General features: G+C 38.3%; 1 protein-coding gene across 1 annotated transcript in view; it reads right to left on the bottom strand.

The window, feature by feature from the left end:
• Positions 1-16,723, bottom strand: part of LOC109845154 (MADS-box transcription factor 14-like) — a 28,913-nt gene that overhangs the window by 1,829 nt on the left and 10,361 nt on the right. Inside the window, exons 4-6 of the mRNA XM_020414367.1 lie at positions 16,669-16,723; positions 16,491-16,590; positions 16,195-16,236 (exon numbers count right to left, since the gene is read on the bottom strand). Coding sequence (XP_020269956.1) covers positions 16,195-16,236; positions 16,491-16,590; positions 16,669-16,723 — 197 coding nt within the window. The remainder of the gene's footprint in view (positions 1-16,194; positions 16,237-16,490; positions 16,591-16,668) is intronic.

The raw sequence follows: 16,723 nt of genomic DNA, 5'->3' as shown, positions 1-16,723 counted from the left end.
AAGGACATAAGTGTGGCATGTATAAATCGAGTTCAAATAATACCGAACTTAGCAATAGAGAGAGGTTGGGTCAATATATCAACAGGATTATTCATAGTATTAATCTTTTCTGAGAGAGATTGCTAGTAACAACAATATTTTGAACAAAACTGCCCATAATATCAGTTAGTGCCATTTAATTTCTGTGGTACGTAGTGTAACTTCATAGTGTAAGATATGTTTATAGCTGCTAGCTTAAGTAGCCAAGGACAACACACCAGTGAATGATTTTCTTCTATAAATATCCAACACAATTCTGAATCATCAAAGACGAGATAACAACCTTATTGCTCCACCTTCCAGATTCCAAGAAAACATCAAAAGTTCCTTTACCATATCTAAGATTCTTTTAGCTACCTGATAATGATCTTTAGAGGTAAAACATACTCGCTTATAACGACATGATAAATATCAGAGGGTACATATCACCTTCTAGTATACGTTGCATTGTCAGCTGCTCATTGCGAGGAAGCAAAAAGTGTAAAATAAGGAGCAAAGAGAAGACACAAAAGTTATACATCTTTTGTTGGATGCAGCCACAAATTTTGACAAAAGAAGGCAAAATTTGTGCCATAGAAAGGTGGATCCGCAACTTATAACAAAAAGAAAAATTTATGGCACCGAAAATGAAGAAATTCCTCAGCCACCTTTGTCGACAAATCGAAACCAATTTGCCTGTAAAAGGAGCAGGCTACAGAGTTTATCTGCATCTCCAAATTCAAATAAGAGAGAGAGAAAAATAGAGAGTTTCTCCTTATGTAAGAGAGATATTGTAACTCCTAAATTTTTTTCTCAAAATGAATTCTTTTACTCTTACTTATGGTTTTTGCCCCAATTTATTTAGGAAGTTTTTCATGTAAAAATATGTATCCAATTTGTTATTTTCATACTAATAATAGCTACGACCTTGCTCTATTTGGTCCCGATTTTTTACAAGTGGTATCAAAGCCTGCCTTAGAGTGCGTGTATCTGCTTATCATATGCTTTATGGTTGCCACCAAAGATGGATCCTCCACATCAAGAAATTAAGTTAGATTATCATTTACCCTTTGAATGCACTAGACACTATTCATAAGTACTGTTACCATTCATAAGTACGGTTACCGTTCACATGAAAATAGTATAAGTTGCAATTCATGATAGATGCAATAAAGGCGAAGTTCGAGATAAAAAAATTCAACGAGAGTAATTTCTCACAGTCAATGTTAAAGATAAATATTATATTGAGAAAAAATAATTGTCTAGCGGTCATCGGTGAAAAGCCAGAAAATATCATAAATGACAAGTGGAACGAGATGGATGAGAATGCTATTGCAAATCCCCATCTGGTATTAACAAATAAGGGTGTTATCAAGCATAGAGGAGAAGAAAACAACAAAGGAGAACCGTGATACTCTAACAAAGTTATATAAGACCAAATCCTTGCATAACAAATTCTTCTTTAAAAGGACTTTACATTATGAGTGGTGAATTTACATCGATGACCGACCATATCAACACCCTAAACATGCTATTTTCTCAATTTACAATATTGAGGCATACAATCAGTATGAATGAATATGCAGAACATCTTCAAAGTCTACCTGACTCGTATGATAAGCTCATCATCAATTTAACAAATAATATCCTTACAGACTATCAGTCTTCAACGACATTGCAAGTGCTGTTTTGGAGGAAGAATATCGATATAAGAATAAGAAAGCCAGGTAGAAAAGTTCGCAACAAGTAGAGGCTCTGATGGTGATGAAAACGAGATCAACGGAACGTGGCTCCAGTGAGAGTCATATCCATAAGAGATCAAAATCAAGAAGTGAGAAGAATATCAAATGCTACAATTATGAAAAAAGAGGACACATAAAATCAAAGTGTTGACACAATAAGAAGAGAGGTGATAAAAAGTCTTTAGAGCTAGCAACATCTCAAGGATGTGTTTTAAGTACATCAGCCTATGGTGAAGTTTTATACAATGGGGATAACAACTGTTGATAAAGGCAGAAAAAGGTTTATTGATGTCTGACTTCTAGATTCTGTAACCACTTGGCATGTGACCTCTCAAGAAGATCTATATTTATGAGTAATGATCATGCCTTAGAAATTTCTAATATTGACACTATCAAAATCAAAATATTTGACGATATAATACACACCATTCAAGATGTATGACATGTGAAATGCTTGAAGAAGAATCTGTAGTCTTTAGGACAATTGGATGAGTCCGTATGTAAAATCTATATGAAAAATAGAATCATGAAAATTATTAGAGGAGTTGTTGACATATTAATAATATGTAAATGAGCTTATTTGTAAGTCGTATTTGTAGGGGCCTATATAAGCCCAAGTTATCTCAGCAATAAGATTAGGGTTTTTACTATTTTCTTCATGGTATCAGAGCCTAGTCAACGCCAACCCTAACCCTAACCCTAACCCCAACACCGTCGTCGAACCTGCCCTCCGCTACCGCCATGCCCGCCCGCTACCCTAGACGCTGCGCTGGCCCTTGTGTGTTTGCAATACCGCCCCCTCACACCTCGCGCATTTCCCCGCTGGCCCTCGCACACCTGCCGTTGTCCTTGCACACCTCGCTGCCCTCGACACTCGTCGCTGCCCTTTTGAGCAGTCGCCCCCGCTGCACAGTTCCCCAAACCTCGCTGCACCCCCTCGCACCCCGCTGCCCACAACCCTAGCCACAACCGATGATGTGTAGCTTGTTGGATTCCCTCGACATCTCAATTATAGAACTAATGAGAGGATGTGTAGCTTGTTCGATTCTCTCGACATTTTAGTCCTAGAACTGATGAGAGGAAGAGTGTATCTCACGGTGTTGAGATATATCACTGTCGATTCTTGTTTCCTTTGAGAAACAAGAATTTAGTTAAGATCCTATTCTTGTTGTGAAGCAGAAGTGCTACCGAATTTTGCACTGTGCATGACAAGGAAAGGAGAATAGGTGGTTGGTCTAAAGTCTGATCAATAGAGGAGATCATCAAGAAGTTGACCCCCGCGGAGGTCTCAACTTTGATGCAGTTGATGAAGTTGTCGGCCGGTGAGAGTGCGATAAGGCCCCCGAAAAGTTAGAGATTCCACCCATCGATCTGAAGCTTGATGGACCAACTACTTACCTAAGTTGGTCACGACGAGTAAGATACACCCTTGCAGGGAGGAACCTGGAGGGGTACTTGACAGGAGAGACGACAGAGCCGGCTGAAGACTCAGCTGGAAGAGATGAGTGGAAGTCCACTCATATGTTGGTGTACATCTGGCTCCTCAACTCATTGGTCCAGTCGATCGCCGCTACAGTAGATGGCATCGGGAAGGTGATGGATGTCTGGGAAAAGTTGAGGACCTATGATGAGGTGGGGAAATAACCTGTGGGTGTTCTAGATCAAGGGAGAAATCGACGCCACAGTTCAGAAAGAGAGGAGTGTCCAGGGGTATGCCACAGAGCTGGAGCGCCTGTGGATAGATTATGATCACTTCTTACATCGGGCGAGCTGTAAGGACCCGGAGTGTAAGGAACGAGAGGTCTTTCTACAGGAGAGGACTATGGTATTCCTCAAGGGGCTGGCATCGGAGTTTACTCAGAGGACTGCATTACTGCTAGCTCAGTCGAAGATTCCTACACTTGAGGAGACAGTCTTGGTCATGATCCACGAGGAGACTCACATTAGGCTGTAGGCGGGGATAGGTGGACTTCCTGTGGTGAAGTCAGCATTGGTAGCCTCTAACTCTGAATCTAAGGGGGAGACTCAACAGTGCTATAACTGCGGTAAAGTGGGTCATTTAAGGCATGCTTGCACCAAGCCACCAAAGGAAGGGGATTCGGGTGGTCATGGACAGTTTGGAGGTCATGGTCGTGGCCGTGGGGGTCGACGAGGTGGAAGAGGAGCAGACAACCGGGCGAATCTGATGGTAGCAAAGGGAGAGGAAGCACCTGAGGTGGTCTTTACTGACGAGGATCATGCGCTTCTAGAGATACTCAGGAAGAAGCAGAGAGTAGTAGAAGATGGAGACAGGAGGAGTGGGACTGAGGAGGCATCCACTTCGATCTTCGTCAGAGACAACACTGCTACTTATGCTCATCCAACCAAAGGTACTGATAACATACATTCTCTTGCTTCTATATCTCCCGATAGATCATCAGAATGGATAATCGATTTCGGTGCGTCTCGACATGTGATAGGTAATGCTAGTGAGTTCTTATCATATACTCACCTAGCATCGACTGATAGTATCCAAATAGCTGATGGTACATTTCAACCAGTGGTTGGTAAGAGTACTATCAATTGTACAAATTCGGTAACTTTGTCCAATGTTTTACATGCTCTTTCCTTTCCAGTCAATCTTTTATCCATTAGTGCTATCATACTCCAACTAAAATACATTGTTTCTTTTGATATTTCCAAGGTGATCTTCCAGGAGAAGGGGACATGACAGAGACTTGGGACTAGCATATGGAATAGCGGACTGTGGTACCTAGATCGTGAAGGGCTGGACTCAACGTTGGTATCTATGGCAGAGAGAGCAGGAGTAGGATCTGAGATGAGTGTTGAGAGTATGTTGATGCTTCATTACCAGCGCTTGGGACACTCATCTTTTAGTATTTTAAGTAGGTTGTATCCATCTTTATTTGAGAAAGCAAATAAACAGAAACTTGTGTGCGATGCATGTGAGTTTGAAAAGCTTACTAGAAGCTCTTATGTTAGTTCTGGTCATAGGAGTTCTTGTGCATTTGAATTGATTGTTTCTCTCGTGTTACTTGGTTATACCTGATGAAAAATAAGAGTGAAGTGTTTGGTTGCTTCCAAAACTTTCATAGGTATGTTCAGACTCAATACGGAGCAGTGATAAAGGTATTAAGGTCTGATAATGAGACTGGGTATACCAACAGAGCGCTTGGGGAATACTTGTCAGCTCAGGAAATACAACACCAGACTACATGTCCATACATACCAGCTCAGAATGTGGTAGTAGAGAGGAAGAACAGACATCTTTTAGAGGTTGCTAGAAGTATGATGATCTCCATGAATATCCCAGAAACATTATAGGGGCAAGCAGTGTTGACCGTAGCGGCGCTAATCAACAGAATGCCCTTAAGAGTGCTGGATTGGAAGTTTCCATATGAGACGTTGAAGGGAGATAATGGTGGGCTTCTTCCACTAAAGATGTTTGGCTGTGTGTGTTTTATGAAGGACAACAAGCCATCCGTCGAAAAGCTTGCCCCTAGAGTAGTGAAGTGCATCTTTATTGGATATTCTGTTACTCAGAAGGGATATGTTTGCTGGAGCCCCGTGGAGAAGAGGCTGTTTGTGAGCATGGATGTACACTTTCGAGAACTCGAGCTATATTATACCCAGGAGGTAACCTCATTTGTTGGTGACTCGCCCGATACTAGAAGTATGAGGCGAGAGGGGAAGAATGGTGAGAGGCAGTTGAACAATGTAGAGAATAATATGGAGAAATCGATATCTCTATCGATTCCTTAGGATGAAGAATTGGTTGAGGAGGAGCAAGAGAATGAAGAAGAAAAAGAAGAGGAGAAGGAGAAAGGAGGTGTTAGGCCTACGGTTCAAGGGGAACTACTTACCTATAGTAGGAAGGGGAAGTAAATTGCAGGAACAGTACCTACAGTACCACTGGTGCTAAGTCCCTTGACAATATCTGTCCCGACTCCTGAGATACCTACACCACTACTAGATTTCTCCCAAGGTGATATCATTCCAATCCTGAGATAACTACCAGAAGGAAAGAGAGCAGTTAGATGCAAGTGGGTCTTCATTGTGAAGCAGAATCTAGATAGACAGGTTGAGCGCTACAAGGCTCGTCTGATGGTAAAAGGGTACAGTCAGACATATGACATCGACTACGATGAGATTTTTGCACCGGTAGTAAAGATGAACACTGTTCGGACATTGATCTCTCTGGCAGTAAATGGTGGATGGAAGCTATACCAACTAAATGTAAAGAATGCATTTCTTCATGGAGATCTAGTAGAAGAGGTATACATGGAAATACCATCAGGATTTGATATAGATCAGATAGTGAGCAATGTCTACAGATTGAAGAAGTCTCTCTATGGGCTGAAGTAGTCTCCTCGTGCTTGGTTCGACAGATTCAGGCGGGCTATGATAGGTATGGGGTATCAGCAAATTAACATCGATCATACCGTATTCTTTCGATGGAATGGAGGTCACATTATCATGCTTACGGTATATGTGGATGATATGATTATTACAGGGGATGATGAGAAGGAGATTGCCCAACTCAAAGTAAGACTAGGTAAGGAATTCGATGTGAAAGATCTTGGCTTGCTTCGATACTTTCTTGGGATAGAGATAGCTCGAGGAGCGGAAGGGATTATCCTCTCTCAAAGGAAGTATGTACTGGATCTTCTCAAAGAGACAGAGATGTTAGGATGTAAACCTGCAACTACACCGATTGACCAGAAGTTCAAGATAGGTGCGGAGACTGGAGAACTAGTTGATCGTGATAGATACCAGAGGCTGGTTGATAGGTTGATCTATTTGAGTCACACACGTCCTGATATCTCTTTTGAAGTATGCATGGTGAACCGCTACATGCATGATCCGAGGAAGGGTCATATGGACGCAGTGTATCAGATTCTGAGGTATTTAAAGAATGCCCCTGGAAAATGGCTGATATTCAGGAAGAATGAACATGTGAGCATTAAAGGGTTACTGTGACTTTGATTGGGCTAGCTGTGCTAATGACAGGAGGTCCATCTCAGGATACTGCATCTTTGTAGGAGGCAACTTAGTCTCGTGGAATAGCAAGAAGCAGTCGGTGGTGGCGAGATCAACGGCTGAAGCAGAGTATAGAGCTATGGCCTTGGGAGTTGCAGAGTTGTTGTGGTTGAAGAGTATGCTGGTGGAGCTAAGGCTAGATCAAGGAGAAAAGGTGAAGCTATGGTATGATAACAAGTCAACTATCAGTATAGTTAACAATCCCGTGCAGCATGATAGAACCAAACACATCGAGATCGATAGGTTCTTCATCATAGAGAAGTTGGACAGTGCACTACTGGAGTTAAGTCATGTTCCAACTAAGGATCAGGCAGCAGATTATCTGACTAAGAGACTTAGCTCAGTAGATATGATTAGAGAATGTGACAAGATAGGGTTAGTGGATATCTTTCGCCCATCTTGAGGAGGAGTATCGACATATTAATAATATGTAAATGAGCTTATTTGTAAGTCGTGTTTGTAGGTTATAAGCCCAAGTTATCTCAGCAATAAGATTAGGGTTTTCACTATTTTCTTCAGGAGTGCTTGCTGTAATAAGGGAGAAAAGATAGCCACAAATCTATACATGCTTAAGGGAGAAACCCTGCAGGAGCTGATTCATGTGTGTCATCAACTAGTCATGGAGAAGAAGTAACCATGATACGTCACTGTAAACCAGATCACATGATAAAATGAGGCTTGAAGATTCTCTCCAATCAGAGGTTCCTTTCTAGGCTCAAATCAGTAATTCTTCTCTTCTGTAAGCATTATGTTACAAGCAAGCAGCATCGGCTGAAGTTTAACACATCGAGTCTTAAAAATATGACTATTCTCGAACCAAATTATTCTAATGTATCTAAGTACCAGTTGCATCCATGGGAGGAGCAACGTACTTTGTATCTTTTATTGATGATTACTCCAGAAGATGTTGGGTCTAACCTATCAAGAGGAGGGAAGATATGCTTTCGGTCTTTCAAGCTTATAAAGCACGAGCTGAGCTTGAATCTGGAAAGAATATCAAATGCTTAAGGATATATAATAGAGGAGAATACACAGAAAGTGAATTTCTTACGTTCTACAAGTAAGAAAGTATCAAAAGATAATTCAGTACTCTGTATACTTCTCAACAAAATGGAGTGGCAGAACGGATGAACATAACTCTATTAGAAAGAACATGAGTAATATTGTAACTACAGATGTGGATAAAGTTTTTTAGGTAAAATTAGTAAAAACCACATGTTATGTGGTGGGGAAATCGAGCCCAATCAATTGCAATTGAGTTAAAGATATCGACGGAGATGTGGACTGACAAGCCAGCTAATTATTCAAACCTCTATGTATTTGAAAACCCAGTATATGTAATGTACAATACCCAAGAAATTACAAAGCTAGATCCAAGATCTAAGAACTGCATATTCTTAAGGTATGTTGACGAAGTAATGGGGTATTGCTTGTGGGATCCTAATACCTGCAACGTTATAATCAGTAAAGATGTTATATTTTAGAGAACAAGCTACAAAGAGAAGAGAAAGAAAGAAGTTTAAGGAAGGACTCAGAGACTTTTGCTGTTCAGGTAAAAAATAATCTAGATTCTTTTATAGCAGAACCAGAGCATGATGTACAAGAATAAGTCGAGTTCGAGGCTCCAAAAGTTCGAAGGTCAACTCTTAAGAAAAGACTACCGACTTGGCACTCAAAGTATGTTATAAAGAGTAATGTTGTATATTGTCTTCTAACAGAGGATGCAGAGCCATCGAGTTTTGATGAAACTATAAATAGTATAAATATATCTGTGGATGGTAGCAATGCGGAAAAATTAAAGCTCTCCATAAGAATAAGACTTGGGTACTTGTGTTACTACCACAAGGAAGAAAGACTATTAGAAATAAATAGATCTATAAGATCAAGTGAAATGATAACGATCAAGTGGAGTAATATTGTGTTAGACTGGTAGTGAAAAGATATGCTCAGAAAGAAGATATTGACTTAAAAAAAAAATTTATAGCTCGACTTACAATAGTTCTAGTAGTCATGGCTATGAGTACTATATTTGACTTACATCTAGAGTAGCTAGATGTGAAAATCATCTTTCTTTATGCATATATTGAAGAAGAAATGTATATACTCAAACCAAAAGGTTTTAAAGAAAATAATTGGTTTGCAGGTTAAACAAATCTCTGTACGGTCTAAAACAGGCACCGATGTGTTGGTACAAGAGACTTGATTCATTCATCACGAGTCTTGAATATAACAGATTTAATGCAGATCCTTATGCATACTTTAAGAAGTTTGATGAAAATAATTTTGTTATTTTATTGTTGTATATTGACGACATGTTGGTTACAGGCCTCAGCAAAGATCGTATAAAAAAATTAAAGACACGATTGGTTAGAAAATTTAAAATGAATGATTTAGGATCTACAAATAAGATTTTAGAGATGCAGATTCACTTTAATAAGAAGATTTGGCTTTTTCAGAAGAATTATTTAAAAAAAAATCTTGTGATGCTTCAACATGCAAGATTGTAAGTCAATTTCTATACCACTTCTTATTAATTTTTAGTTATTATCCAGTATGAGTCCTAACTATGAAGAAGAGATGATGGAAATGTCTTAAGAATCGTATGCATCAGCAGTAGCAAGTTTAATGCTTGCTATAATTTGTACAAGACCAGACATTACACAAACAGTAGGAGTAATTAGTCAATACATAGCGCATCCTGGTAAAGAGCATTGGAATGCTCTAAAGAAGATCTCAAGGTACATTAAGGGGACCTCAGATGTTGCATTATGTCATAAAAAATCAGACTTTATTGTCATTAGATATGTTGATTCTGATTATACACGTGATCATGGTAAAAGTAAATCCACCACAAGGTATGTGTTTATACTTGCTAGCGGAGCTATGAGTCAGGTTTTAAAACTGTAATCAGTTGTGGTTACATCAACAACAAAAGCAGACTACATAGCTGCTTCACAACCTAGTAAAGAAACAATATGGTTGAAAATGATATTGGAGGAACTCGGACATGAATAAAAGAAAATTATTCTATTTTGTGATAGTTAGAGTGTTGTGCATTTGCTAAGAAATCTAATTTTTCATTAAAAACAAAGCGCATACAAGTTCTTACCACTTTGTTCATGAGAAAGTGGAAGAAGTAACAGTGGATATGTAGAAAATTTACACCAAAGATAACCTATCATATTTTTTGACAAAGACAGTCAATACTGATAAATTTGTTTGGTGTCAATCGTCTTCTGGTCTGACGGAGACGTGAGCAATAAGGAAATTGCAAGATATAAAGAATGGTATAAAGATATGATTAACTTTCAATCAAATCTTTAAGTAGGAGATTGTTGGATGGAGCCGCAAATTTTAACAAAAGAAAAGAAAATTTACAGTACCGAAAGACAGAGCTGTAACTATTGACAAAAAGATATATTTGCGATACTGAAAATGAAGAAATTCCTTAGCCACTTTTGTTGACAAAGCAAAACCAATTTTGCCTATAAAAGGAGTAGGTTTTAGAGTTCATCTACATCTCCAAATTTAAATAATGAGTGAGAGAAAAATAAAGAGAGTTTCTCCTTGTATAAGAGAGATATTATAACTCCTAAAAATTTTCTCATAGTGAATTATTCTATTCTTACATGTAGTTTTTACCCCAATTTATTTAGTGAGTTTTCTACGTAAAAATCTATGTATGCAATTTATTATTTCTGCACTAAAATTAGTTGCAACCTTGCTCTATCTAGTCTCGATTTTCTCACATCTTTCATCCCAGAGCACGCAAAGACCTTTTTCAACAAATTTCTTTTTAAAATGCATCCCCCCCTCTTGTTAGCTTCTCATAAATCTTTTAAACAGGTTTACGAATACCATCAATATCTACTGGAGGAGAATGAATGAAGACGATAATAAATGTGAAAGTTGCAGTCAATCAAGTCACCTTTTAGCTTTCTTTAAATGATCAATCTAAAATGTATTATTTGCTTCAATGAACAAAATATGGGAAAGGATGATATGGTGAGAAAACTCATCCTAATAGTCTTGTTAGCTTCTCATAAATCTTTAACTCAAGTCACCTTTCAGCTTTCTTTAACTGATCAATCTAAAATGTATTATTTGCTTCAATGAACAAAATATGGGAAAGGATGAATGGAGGCAATCTGATGTAGATAAACTGTCATGCATACTCATGCAGTACGTACTATCCACTGTAAACGAATCAAATATCGATATATATTATTTATGAAACGTTCTCAAACCATATTGCCATATCTTTAAAAAGGATATACGTTCCTCCTTTAGCATAATTTCAGAACTCTTTTATTTATGCATAAAAATATGTCACCTAAACTGCCATTATTTAAGAAAGCCTTGGTCACGTTCAGCTGCTCTAACCATAACATGTATAATAGCCAAATCAAGACATAAATGTAAAAAGTGGTAAGTATCATATATAAAGGTTTGGTTCTCATCATCAGTCTAACTTTAACTTGGCCAACTTTTTTTTACAAACTTAAATTCCTTAATTTGAGATTTGACAGTAAATTCAATAGCAGTCGATATTTAGGGAATGATTTAAGTTTCCTAACAATATGAACTGTACACACATTCACTTTTCTCAAGGGTAGTTAAGTAGCATGGCAGGAGTACTTCTTTGTTCTCTATATGTGCTTTAAAAGTTAAGGCTTTATGTTCAAACTCAGTCTCTCATCAACTTTAGACATGTTAATTCTTCTTTAGGGGTAATATCTTCTACGAAGTGTTATGGGTTAAGACGGACGCATCTGATCTGCTATATGCTGAAATTGATGTCGCTCTTGATATATCCGGCTTTGTACTTAGCAATATTTGACACTTTCTCAACGATTGAAAGTTTTTCTTACCGAATGTTTTGTATGAAGTCTCAAAATATACAAATCATTTCTAAAAAAAAGAAATATATATATATATATATATATATATATATATATATATTTATAGCCTCCAAAGTATAAAATATCTAGAATATTTTAATCCTAAATCTAGAGAGTTCTAGCATAATATCTAGAATTTTATATTACAATTATCTAGAGAAATATCTAGATATTCATTCTCTATAATTTTCTAGAATATTTTAAGGAGGTGGAGATGTTTAGATATTTCTAGAAAAAACTCTAGAACTCGGATCAAGTATTGGGTTTGGCCCAACAAGTGATAATTGGATCATTGATCCAATAATTAAACTTGATCCAAAATCAAGTTTACTTTTCAACACCCCCTCTTAAACTTGATTTTGCTACTCCAAGCAAACTCCTCATCTTGATAAAATCTTCGCGCTTGAGAGGCTTGGTGAAGATATCAGCTACTTGATTATTCGTCTTCACGTACTCTAATTGAACGTCCCTCTTGGTAACACACTCTCTAATGTAGTGATAACGAGTGTCAATGTGCTTATTTCGATCATGGAAGACTGGGTTCTTTGCCAAAGCTATTGCTGACTTTTTATCCACTAAGATCTTCGTTGGCTCCTTTTGTGGCAAACTCAACTCCTTTAACAGGTTTCGTAACCAAACAGCTTGGCAAACACATGAAGTAGCCGCTACATACTCCGCTTCACAAGTAGAAAGGATGACAATTGGTTGCTTCTTTGACATCCATGTGAAAGCTGTATCTCCAGTGAAGAACACGAATCCGCTTGTGCTTTTTCGGTCATCTACGTCTCCACCCCAGTCGCTATCGCTAAATCCAACAAGCTTGTAATCGTCAGAAACAGAGTAATACAAGCCAAAGTTTATGGTACCTTTGATATAGCGAAGTATCCTTTTAGCTGCCTTGAAATGAGTTGTTGTTGGATGCTCCATGTATCGGCTCACAACTCCGACTGCATATAGGATGTCAGGTCTTGTGCACGTTAAGTAGCGTAGGCTTCAAACCAAGCTCTTAAATAGTGTTGGATCTACACTCTCTCCTTCTTCTTGCTTTAACAATTTGGCTCCACATTCCATTGGCGTGCTTACTAGATTCGAGTCATCCATCTTGAACTTCTTAAGAACCTCTTTAGCATAGCCTTCTTGAGTAATAAAAATTCCATTATCTTCTTGTCTTACTTCAATTCCAAGGTAGTAAGACATCAATCCAATATCGGTCATCTCGAACTCCTTCGTCATCTCCATCTTGAATTCCTCGAACATACTTGGATTGTTGCCTGTGAATATCAAGTCATCTACATACAAGCATGTACTTGGATTGTTGCCTGTGAATATCAAGTCATCTACATACAAGCATGCAATCAATATATCATTGTTTTAAGTTTTGATATAGAGTGCATGCTCATATGGACACTTGATGAAACTTTTCTCCTTGAAGTTCTTATCAATTCGAGTATTCCAAGCTCTTGGTGATTGTTTTAACCCATAAAGCGCCTTCTTTAACCTCAAGACTTTGTCTTCTTCTCCCTTGATTATGTAGCCTTGTGGTTGCTCAATGTAAACTTCTTCTTCAAGATCTCCATTTAAGAAGGGTGATTTGACATCCATTTGATGTATCTTCCAATTGTTTTGAGCTGCCAATAAAATGATTAATCTAACAGTTTCTAGACGAGCAACAGGAGCGAATACCTCGTCATAGTCGATTCCCGTTCTTTGACTATAACCTTTTGTCACCAATCTTGCCTTGTATCTTTCAACTTCTCCTTTAGAGTTCTTCTTTGCTTTGTACACCCACTTCACACCGATCGCCTTATGCCCATTTGGAAGTGAAGCTAACTCCCATGTCTTATTCTTTTGTATCGCCTTGATCTCTTCATCCATTGCATTTCTCCATGTCTTCTTCTTCATAGCTTCTTCAAAATTCATGGGCTCGCAATCCGCAAATAGACAAAATAAAGTAAGATTGTCTTAATTTTCAGTTACCTCGTAAAGTTCTTACAGACTTCTGAAACGTGGAGTCCTTTCGCTCGAACTTTCATCTTCTTGAGAACTCGTTGTTGGTGAAGTTGGTGGGGGTAACAGGCTCCTCTCTTGGTTGCTTCAATTCATCTTCTTCAACATGTGGAAAGAAGTTGTAGTCTTCATCATTTGATCTCCAATCCCATTCTCCTTCTTCATCAAAGATGACATTTCGACTGATGATTGTCTTTTTTGTATCAGGATTGTAGAGCTTGTAGCCTTTGGAGTTGGCATCGTAACCAATGAAGATGTACTTCTCACTTTTGTCATCTAGTTTGCTCCGCTTCTCGTCCGGTACATGAGCGTGAGCAAGGCTTCCAAAGACTCTTAGATGAGAAACACCGGGCTTCCTTCCGCTCCAAGCTTCTTGTGGTGTTTTTCCCGAAACACTTCTTGTTGGAGATCGATTTGATAGATAAACCGCGCATGCAACTGCTTCTGCCCACAACTCTTTTGGTAGTTTCTTACTTTTGAGCATGCTCCTTGCCATTTCAAGGATTGTCCGGTTCTTCCTTTCCGTAACTCCATTTTGTTAAGGGGACCTCGGCACCGTCAATTGTCTTCGAATGCCGTTATATTCATAATACTTCTCAAATTCCTTGGATGTGAATTCTCCTTCACGGTCGGATCTTATGGCTTTGATCACAAGGCCACTTTCCTTCTCGACATGGGCTTTGAACTTTTTGAAGTTTTCAAACACTTCTGATTTTTCCTTCAAAAAGTAAACTCATGTTTTTCTTAAAAAATCATCAATAAAGAGAAGAAAGTAGTTACTTTTACTGAGTGATATTGGTTTGATCGGGCCACATACATCTGTATGTATGAGTTCCAATGGCTTCCGTGCTTTTGTGTCTGACTCCTTTGGAAAGCTCATTTTGAATTGCTTTTCAAGTAGACACCCTTCACACACTTGATTTGGATGGTTGATGCAAGGCAATCCTCTCACCATCTCCTTTTTAGAAAGTAGCTCTAATCCTTCAAAGTTAAGATGCCCGAATCGAAGATGCCAAAGCCAGGACTCCTCCTTGTAGCACATCTTGAGACATTGTGCGATGTCATTTTGAATGTTAAGAACAAACATTCTATTCTTTGACATCGGCACCTTGGTAATGAGATTGTTTTCTTGGTCTCTTATAGAAAGGTTATTATCCTTTAATCGAATATCATAACCTTTCTCTAAGAGTTGTCCAAGGCTCAATATATTGGTCTTCATGCTTGGGATATAGTAAACATTGGAAATAAATTGATGATCTCCATTCTTCAATCGGATGAGAATATTTCCTTTACCTTTCACCTCCATCTTCGATTCATCTCCCAAAGCCACATTTCCTTTCACCGATTCATCAAGCTCCACGAACATGCTTCTTTTCCCGCACATGTGATTGCTTGCACCGCTATCGAGGTACCACTTGTGAACCTCATCTTGTTCATCTTTCTTGTAAGCCATCAATAGCATATCATCTTCTTGGCTTCTTTCTTCAACATAATTGGACTTCTCTTCAACTCTATTATTGTTCGGAGCTTTGCATTCGGAAGCATAGTGTCCAAACTTTCCACAATTATAGCATTTAATGCTTGACTTATCGTACCTTGGTTTTTGATTTCCTCTCCCACGACCTCTTGATGAACTTTCTCCTCTTTGGTTGGTGTTGTCATCATGAGGCCTCCAACCTCATCCATTTTCATATCCACAACCTCGTCCTCGGACTTGACCGCCACCTCGTCTTTGATAACTTCGTCCGCTTTCTTCTTTAGTTTGATCAATCCGCATCTTGAGTACTTGCTCTGCAATATCTTCCTTCTTCTTCTTCTTTTCTTCATAAGCTTGTAACGACCCAAGAAGTTGCTCCATCGTCATAGCCTCCAAATCCTTTGTTTCTTCAATGATAGTGACAATATGCTCGAATTTTGGATCCAACAATCTAAGAACATTCTCCATGATTCTCACCTCATCTAACTTCTCGCCATTTCTCTTTTGTAATCAAGAAGTTCCAAGTTGTTCTAAGGTGTTCAAAAGAAATAAAAATCTTCTTCTTCCTAAATTTTCTATTGTCTCCCGAATTCGTAAACACTTTCTCCATCACCTCCAAATATTTCTTCCCAACACATTGCTATACACGAAGTAGAAGGTGTTAAGAAACCAAAACTGCAAATACCACGTATAAACTAAGTTATATAATCAACATGCGAAAGGCAACCAAAGTATTCATACATCTCTTTCACCAGTCGCATGATACCCTCCGTAATCACCATGCATGAAACTTCCCTACGCTCCCTTTAGATATACATTTCTTAATTTTTTCATCTAAAATTCATGCCAACTTCTCCTATATAAGTATGTTCAGGATGCTGCAAAATATTTCACAAGGAATCTAACGTGGCAAAGTGCAATTTATTCGTATAACCTAATCAATAAATTATACGCATTGGAAAAAAGGAAGAAGTATGGACTGATGAAATCATTAAAGTTCAATAGTTACCTTCTCCTGAAGCTCAGCGATTGAATCAAGCATCACTTGGCTCTGCAAATAAATATTCCGTAAAACTAGCAACAATTTTCTTTTAAGAGAAACTTGGAAATCTTACGAAGTTATAGTGCTGAAACTTGTGTACGGTGAGAACTTGTGGATGATATATATAGGTTCCGCATTATGTCTATCTTATAATCTTCTAAATATTCTCTACCTTTTATTTGCTTTGTGTATGTTTCTTAAGCAATAATATCAGCATTCAGCTATGTTCTATTCAACAGGGTTGGAAAAATAGGGTAGCCTACCTTTCTTGTTCGGATATTTTTCAGTGAAGTTTCAAGCTGTTGCTCAAGTTGTCCAAGTTCTTTAAGACTCAAGGGGTCAAGATCCTCCCCCATAAGATGCCTGAAATTATTGCAATAAGCACATGATAAGCATAAAACTCTAATAAGAAACCATGAGTCAAAAATCACGGACGAGTACCTTTGGCTCCTTTGTAAACTCTCAATCTTGCCCTTAAGCTTACTATATTCAAGGC

Source organism: Asparagus officinalis, chromosome 6, assembly GCF_001876935.1.
Source record: "Asparagus officinalis chromosome 6, Aspof.V1, whole genome shotgun sequence".
NCBI classification, from domain to species: domain Eukaryota; kingdom Viridiplantae; phylum Streptophyta; class Magnoliopsida; order Asparagales; family Asparagaceae; genus Asparagus; species Asparagus officinalis.
This window is presented reverse-complemented; position numbering and strand designations above follow the sequence as displayed.